At 45.4% G+C, this 8906-nt stretch overlaps 1 protein-coding gene across 1 annotated transcript; it reads right to left on the bottom strand.

Annotated features, from left to right (window-relative positions):
- Positions 1–6076: 6076 nt before the first annotated feature.
- On the bottom strand, positions 6077–8343 carry setmar (SET domain and mariner transposase fusion gene; the record flags this gene model as incomplete). Its single annotated transcript, XM_079186358.1, has 2 exons — positions 8204–8343; positions 6077–6880 (listed from the first exon to the last, which is right to left on the bottom strand). The coding sequence occupies exons 1-2, from the start codon at positions 8300–8302 to the stop codon at positions 6077–6079; spliced, it is 903 nt and encodes a 300-aa protein (XP_079042484.1). The 5' UTR covers positions 8303–8343.
- Positions 8344–8906: the final 563 nt, after the last annotated feature.

Consider the following 8906-nt stretch of genomic DNA (forward strand, 5'->3'; position numbering starts at 1 on the left):
ACAAATGATATCACAAATGATATCAAAAGAGCATTCAAATCCACTTCAGTTAAAAAAAAATAGCCTAAGCTACTCCCTTTGTGGAGTCGTTATCAATGTGAAAGGAAGAATGAGGGAAAAGTGCTTCGACTTCTCTGACACCGTGTCTAAATGCGATGGTGTCGAAGTCACAACATCACAATATCTACGAGAATAACCTTTTACTCCACTGAAAGTATTTCCAGGCTTTGGATAAATTTGACATTAAGTGAAGTTGAATGCAGATCACTGAGTACTCAGTTGTCATGGATACAGTGTACAGACGACTGGCTACCGTTCTACCACAGAGCAACAAAAAAAAAAACACGGTTTGTATATATACATAAAACTGGACACAACTGCTGCTGTGTCTGTGGATTGCAGCTTTGGTTTGATTTGTAGCTTGATGCTTGACGCTTCCTTTTTTCCTCCCAAGTGTTTTGGGTCGTTATAGCACCTTTAATGAACGCGGAGAGCTCGGCTGCTGCCAGAAGGCTTCCCCAACACAATGCACGGCCTCGACAGATTTGTTTTTCTTCTCGGAAATACCGTAAGGGTCATGAAAAGGCCGGCTGACTTAAAGGCAAAGGGCCAGTCTCTCTGAACAGAATCAACGCACGACTAACAAACGAGTGAATGCTCGGAAATGCACCAGCGGCGGAGGGACGGAAAAATGCAGCGGCCATCAGCGTGGGTGCACAAGATTGCGAGATTCGCCGCTGTGCATGTGTTAGAGCGTGTAGTCTCGTGTGCAGATTCCAGGCCTTCCCAGAGCGGCGATGAGTGGGCACAATGGTTGGTGGTTTTCTTGTCTGAGGCTAGTCCTCTGTGTGTGCCATCTAATCCCGGCATTCATCAGAAATGTCAAGAGCACATACATCAGGAACAAAGTGTCTCCTGTGTTCTCCTTGTTCCTCTTTGGATGGAATATTAAATCTCCATTTCATAACAGAGGCCATATGACTTTGTTAAAAGGAGAGATGGAGGGCTCTGTAACTCTACAAACAACATGGTGGCCTCAAACTGCTGCTCTGGATCTGGGACAGTGAACCACTGAAGACATGATGCCGCTGGGGAGCGCCACAGATAATGACTTATTAACGATTTCAAGTTTAATGTGGAATATCTTTCAACTGATATCCACAAATATTCTGTTCGGGTTGTTCCATTTGACAATGTAAGCTCTATTATTGGAGCGCCGACAACTGGAACAATGAGTCAAGGCTTACAAACAAAAGTCTATTATCCTCTCTCGCTCTCTCTCTCTCTCTCTCGCTCTCTCTCTCGCTCTCTCTCTCTCTCTCTCGCTCTCTCTGCCAGCCCTGTTTGAGCCTGTGACGTCTATGCAGACCATACATCACCTCCCAGGAGGGCCGGGTCAGTCAAAGCTCGAGGCGGTTTACCATACATCAGTTTCCTCAGACCACGGCACAAGTGTTGCCACAGTTATCTTCTTCTTTTGCAGACCACAGGCAACCGCCCGGCAAGAGAGCGTACAGCTGAACGCATCAGCGATTGACTTTTTGTGTTCCTCATTTTTTTTTTTTTTAACAACTTCAACTTGTCTGCAAGACAACAGGTATCGGAACAGCCCTAGCATAAGGTAGAAATCCACCTCACTAAAAATAAAAGACAATTATGCTGGTGTAATGGCCTGCATATTCCCAATGGAAATAGTCTGATTAGACCAGCTGCAGAGATAATTAGGCCTTGTGGTTTTGCGGTAGAACTTGGTTCCAGTGTAGGAAAAACAAGTTGTATGCCACTCTGCGTGAAGAGGTTCATTGACAATAACCGTGTTAATGGTGACATTTCGTGTATGCATGTTTTCAGATATTCATTTTCAACAGGCTGGTCCCCTCTTCATGAGCACTGCGCACCGACAGGAGGATCACTCCAACGCATCCCCTTGGTTACGGCATAATCAATATGCCAGACCATACACAAATGGCGGGGGGGGGGGGGGGGGGGTTATCTGACAGAGTTTTGATTTGTGGCGACAGATACTAGTAGACTTTCCTGTTTGAGCTAATCCCGCTGAAGGAGAGCGACATCCAAGCAGGCGGTGGTCAGAAGTCACCTATTTAACCTGCAGAACATGTTCTGTAAGCTGCTTGGACTGCACGTAATCCATTAGGATCAGCAGGGTTGGCCTCACTTTCACTACACTTCACTATAACCTACCTGGTTATCCAAATCAGTTTTTTTTACACATAAGTATTAAATAGGACATATAAAACATGAAAAAACAAATAGTTTTGACTTGATTGACTTTTTTGACACCTTTAATTATCAAACAAATCGAATATAATGAAATGTACCTCCTTCACATAACAGTTACTTCAAAAATAAAATGATATAATTAAACGTCACGCTACACATTTCTCAAACGAAAACAAAGCCTAGTACTGGATGCTTCACAGGTGAGACAGGACCGGTGAGGGGATTGTCCCGGCTTAGTTGGCACAGAAACACTTGGGGTTTAAACACAAAGTGTGATCCACAGCCTGACATGCACAGTAAGTGTCTCAAATGATTGGATCACCATTGTGAAGTGCATTGACTCAGCGGGATCATTTGAGGTAGGATTGCGACAGCAGTGGTTCACAATGGTGGATATGTTGTTATCTGGTGGTTATAATGGAAGCTATCATTACCAGGTTTTTAAATAAAATAATATCTTATTCTCATTCTTACCTGTGTTTCTCTTTTATTTACATCTGCTAATGTGCATTTGAAAACTGCTTAGTTAAGAATGAGTGTGCTGTAAATGTATTGTGTAGTTAACATATGCATGAAGAGTGTGTGTGTGTGTGTAATCAGTGGTGAGGGCAGCTGTGGAGGTGGGTGCTTCTCGGGATCCAGAACTTCCTGCTAAGCCTGCTGCAGGTGTCCTGGGCCAAATATAACTAAACATCTGTGATGGGAGGAGCCAGTTTAAAAAAAACAAAAAAAACATTGGCATCCCCTTCCTCTGACACTGAAGTGAAGCTGCAAAATACAACCTACTCCACTCGGAACATGGACAGGTTTCAGTTCAAACAAATCAGATCTATGTTGGTGAGTGAAGTGTCACTTTAACTCCAAGTAATTTGTGGCAACTGAGCGACTTAACTAAAGGTTCAAAGACTAATTCAATACGCTGTTTAATCTGTTCATATCTGTTCAAAACAACAGAAACAGGAACAGATCATTGAAAACAGCAAGCGCCTCATGGTTCAAAAACATATTTCATACATTCACAACAAAGTTAAACTGGACTTTGAAATGTTTTTTGCCAGCTGAGGCCCAGCAGATAGCTTCCGTTTCTTTTCTTCTTTCTCGACTTGGCTGAAGGATTCGAGGCAAGGACATCTGCTCCCTCATCAGAGATGTGCTCTATTTTTGAACAAATGGACTGCCAGTCGTATTTTCTCCACCGGTCACTCATCCTGAAATAGTGTCTCCTTTATCGATGCGATGCATGGCTTCTCATAAAAGTGTATCTTTGTATCTTTTGTCCTTTCAAGCTTCACTTGGCAAGACGTTTAGGCAGAAGACTCATTAGCCCAAATGAAAGTGGGGCTGCCACACTGCTTTTTGGAAGGATTAAACAGACAATGTATATGGAGTCAATTTGTGAGCTTTGACGGTGCTGATACGCCGTCACCTTTGTACCGTGTCTGGCTAGCCAGTCTTCAAATATGCTAAGATAAGCTAAAGAAATGCTGGCTGTAGCCTCGAATTTGACCGACAGACGTCAGACGTCAATCTTCTCATCCAACTCTCCAAAAGAAATATGTCTTTAAACACATCATCACGAGGCAACCTAACAAGAGCCAGTGGAATGAGACCTCAAGCAGTAAAACTACAAACATGGTGGAAATATCGGCCTTTTTGCCCACAAAGGCTAAATCGCTGTCAGACCGAGAGCCAATGAGTTCTGAGTTCGCAATGACCAAAACTCAACGAGGTCCTTCTAAAGGACTGAATTAAAACATTTGATCTATTTCCTCACTTCTTTTGCATGAAACACCATGTTGCAATGTTTTCTGGGTGTTCCTATTTTCCAAAACAAGTCGAACCCTCCACCAAGACTTATTGTCTGAGATGCAAGACCCACGGTCTGCTTTCTTGAAACACGGTGCTCCTGCACTGTGAGGCGTCATTGCCGTGTTTGCTCTCGTACGGAGGGGCTGCGTGCAGCGGGGTTTCGGGGGTTTGTTCACCTCATGTGATTAACTGGTGGTTGCTAGGTGACCATCCCGGGGAAAGGAGCCGCGTTCATTTGCAGCCCGGCTCTTCCAACAGTCGGGGACTTGAGAACAGCCTCCGTTGCACCTCCGAACCAACCGCTGCATCCGTCCAAATCACCTCCTGTACGCATCGCCGGTTGCCATAGGGATCCCAGGGACGTCTGACTCACTATTGACACGAGTGATGCATTTTTTATACTCGTAGTAAGGACGGTGGAATCTCATTTGTCACAAAAAGGCACAACAAAATTGAGGCCACACATTGAAAGGATGTTTTCCTGGTGGCAGAGGTAGAGGCCACTGCACACTCAAGACGATGGTGGAGAGAGAAACCCTGACCCAGAACCTTCTACACATTTCTATACTCTGGTTTGAGAAATACCGGGTGTTTCACCCCCAAGGCCACAGACACAGTGAACATCCATTTCCTTTCCTGATAATATAGAGCATCTATTTGAAATATATGTATGTTCTACTGCTGCTCTGGCTGTTCTCTCTCTCAGGTTGTATCATCGTTTTTTTTATGCTTGTACAAACTTCAGAGTGGGGTCAGTTCAATCATCGAACTCTCTGCAAAACTATTCCTCTCAATTGAGTCTTTTCGGTGAGTGTAGATCAGATCCTGTACAATGCAAAGAACAGCCCATTTTGAAAAAAAAGAAGAAATTCTCAGGTAACCCTCGTAGAGGAAAGAATGTAGGTCAAAATAACAACAACCTGCGCCGGTTGCTCCATACTGGTTGACACAAAAAACACTCAACTTGACAGTCGTCTCCGATCGGCAGAGGGCTTCCATCTCCCCCCTCCCTCCCTCCCTCCCTCCCTCCCACCACTGGGTCTCTCTCAGGCCCAGTGTGGCTGCAGCACTGGTCCCATTTCTGGATGAAACACGGTCTCCGTCCTCATTAACCCAGATGTGGATATTTATAAGATGAAAGCAGGTCTAGACTAGAAACGGGGCAGATTGAGCAGAGCAAGTCCTGGTTTCAGAATGGTCACACTGAAGTGGGACACCTTCCCTCCTCCTTTTGACATTTGGGAATAAAGTCTGTTTCTATATTTAAAAAGACCCCCGCGGCCCTTTTTAATTGGTCCCACCTCTCTGGAGTTTTGAGCGCAATGACAAGCTGAGAATATCTACAAGGAGAGGGCTGCATTGATTGAAGACAGGAGAGAAATGGCAAGTTGATGGCAACATTGTTTCTTTAACTGAGCATTTTGGTGATATCTTCTTATTGCAAAAAGCTTCGGCAAATGTAAAGGTGTGCAGATCAATTCTGTTGCCTATGTGGCTATTAAAAGACACCTATTGAACACTCCTTCAATATCTGTCAGTGCAAATGATGCTTCTGCTCCTTCATGTGTGTCGTGAGAAATGGGATTTAAATGTGCCAGGACAAGCTGACAGCTGCAAGACTGTAAATCTGGTGGGAAACGTCTTATACAGAGCAAACATCCCCCGGTGGTTGAAATGACAGGAACGTCAACAAGTTTACTCTCTCAGAAAAATAAAACCTTTGTTTTAGTTTTCACTGCATCACCTTACATCGAGTGGGGGACGCCGGCGGGACCAAACAGGAAGCGATGACGGGCTCAGACATGACTCATCCGGCTCATTGTGTACGTGGAGCCATCAACCTGTTGCATTGTCTTGTTCTAATGAGTGATTGGATTAAGATGTTGGGGGGAGGGGGAAACTGCAAAACAGACAACACTAAGTAGAGATACGTTTTAATAGAAAATCTTTTCTGCATCATTTAGAAAAACACATCCGTCTCTTGACATTCAGATAAAAACACACGTGATATCAAATGAAACTTAGTTCATTCCCGGTTGATAATAGATAAATCCAATGGCAGGACGTGAACACAGTCGTTGGCCCCGCAGTGGCACTCTTTCCTTTGGAGTCCATCTGACCTACTGGCCCGTATGTCAGTGTCCCTCTGTGTGGACAGCAGCTCTACGGGAAGGTGGTTCCTGTACCCCCCCGTGTAGTCAAACGTCAGCTCCTCTTGAGCATCAATGTTCCGCCCGGCAAACAGCGCCAGCCGGGGAACCAGGGAGTGTACGCGGACCGGCTGCATGAACAGGTTGGGCTGGCAGGAGTGGTTGAGGAAGCGGCCTACGTTTCCCACCGCGGCGGGGTCCACGAACGTCTCGGCGACGGCGCCTGTGCCCGCGTGCTCCCTCACGGCAATGATGTAGTTATTTTCCTCGGAGCTCTGGGCAAGCTGTCTGCGTCTGGCCTCCTCCAGACCGATCACCTCTCCCGCGTACTCGCACACAAACGTCCCGCGTGGGATCGCCTCTAGCGTCCGCACTCCCCACCCCTTGTTCTCCGTGCCGTAAACCTCCAACCCGAGCCTCGGCCCTGCCTGCACCACCCGGTTCGAGCAGGCGTCGCTGCAGGCGCAAAGGGCGTTGCACTCAAACACCGGTGAGCAGTAACCAGAGTCTGTTGGGCCGAGGGTCAGCAGCGCGCCGGCGCTGTCGTACGCACGGCCGCGCGTCCGCAGGCAGGTGCAGTTCTCAGTGCAGCAGGAGCGGGAGCGGCACGAGCATCCAGGAAGGGTGACTTCAGCGGGGTCAGCGGTGCAACCTGGTCCCTGAATGTTATCTGTGGAATACTGAAGAGTGACAACAGAGAGCAGTTAAAGTTTAACTTTAGAACTGTAAAGAACAAAAACATTCACAGGCTCCAGCAGCTTCTGCTGCTGTCTTATGTTACATTAAACTGAATATATTTGGGTTTTAGAAAGTTTATCAGGCATCTTTATGTTAAAGACAGTAATGCGTTAGTTGCAGGCCTAGTTTTAGATTACCGGTCTGAATACTTTTGCAACTGCCAACATGAAACTACTCAAACAACCACGTTACCACATGCGATAGTTTCCCCACATGCAGCGGTGAAGATGAACTACATGTGCATACAGAGAGTGTAAACTAGGACAGAACGGTGCTGTAGTCAGAGGACGTGTCTGTAATGATCTGCTGCCATCTGCTGGTAAAACTGTGCGTTTCATCTTTTTTTGGTTTTTTTGCCACAACCAGAAGTTTTCTGGACAAAAGCCGACGCAGGACTTTGAGATTATTCCTTCAACATTGTTAACATAAATAAAAGACATTAACATCCTTATGGTGTTTATTTCTTTTATATAAAACAACCTCCTCAGTACAAACATGTATATGGTCACAATTCTTTAAATAATACATATTGTTTGATTATCTGTAATGGCTGGGCTGTAGTATCTATTAGTTATTTGTTATCAGATCACATCAGAGGGGTTTAAAGGGGAGTGACACTGGTGCCTGTTCTCATGTTGTCATGCAGGTTTATTCTCTGGCTCATAACAGATACAGATGGGATGAGGTCACACTGTCAGATGGCCTAACAACAGGCTACTGCACAGAGACACTAGTGACAGAATAATACCCTTTGACATGTCGCAGTAGGAAAAACACAAGTGTAAATAGAGAGAGAGAGAGACAACGATACCAGTAGGAGAGAGAGAGAGAGAGAGAGAGAGACAACGATACCAGTAGGAGAGAGAGAGACAACGATACCAGCAGGAGAGAGAGAGAGACAACGATACCAGCAGGAGAGAGAGAGAGAGACAACGACACCAGTAAGAGAGAGAGAGAGAGAGACAACGATACCAGCAGGAGAGAGAGAGAGAGACAACGACACCAGTAAGAGAGAGAGAGAGAGAGACAACGATACCAGCAGGAGAGAGAGAGAGGGAGAGAGAGAACGACACCAGTAGGAGAGAGAGAGAAATAGAGGAGAGAGAGAGAAATAGAGAGAGAGAGAGTGAGTGAGGACACCAGTAGGAGAGAGAGAGAGAGAGAGGACACCAGTAGGAGAGAGACAACGATACCAGTAGGAGAGAGAGAGAGAGAGAGAGAGAGAGAGAGAGAGAGAGAGAGAGAGAGATGCTACGTAACGTTACCTGAAATTCAGGAAACGTCATGACGGCGGAACTCCGCTTAATTAAAACAGGAACATTCTCGAGGCCGTTGCTCAAATCCACACGTGTGTCAACACTCATATCCGAAGTTTCTTTTTTTCAAATGAAACAGCAGCTGGTCAGCTGGGATGTGCAAAAAGAAAACAACTCAAACTCAGCTGTAACTTCCGGTAGTTTAATGGCACGCTAGCTCCCTCTATAGGCGTGTTTGTGTTATTACATCGCTGTAATTATGAACCGTGGGGGTTTGACCATCTGGTCTCAGTCAGGACAAAAATGGGCAGCAGCAGCTCATTAAGGACAAATACTGCACAGCACGAGATAAGTGTTTCATCTAAACTACTGTGAGGGTGAAGCCATCTCACAGCATCACACCTCTTTATTCTGTTTTTATTTTACAGGCACAAGCAGTATTATAGCATTCAATAGTGTATTCAGACAACGGCAGTACTATCATGTGGCCTGCAGATGGCAGGACCAGTTAGGCAAAACACTGGTCCTCCTCTTGTGAAGCCACGACTGAAACGAGAGAGAAATAGATGTTTGGACAATAGGCATAATTAATTAAAACAAATGCCAGACACTTCAAATAGCATTAAAGTGGATACGATATGCTATCCTATCCTTCCGGTACACTCCCCTGCACATCCCTTCTATATTTCTTTATTTCTTTATTTAAATACAC

This window comes from Pholis gunnellus, assembly GCF_910591455.1.
Source record: "Pholis gunnellus genome assembly, chromosome: 3".
NCBI lineage: Eukaryota > Metazoa > Chordata > Actinopteri > Perciformes > Pholidae > Pholis > Pholis gunnellus.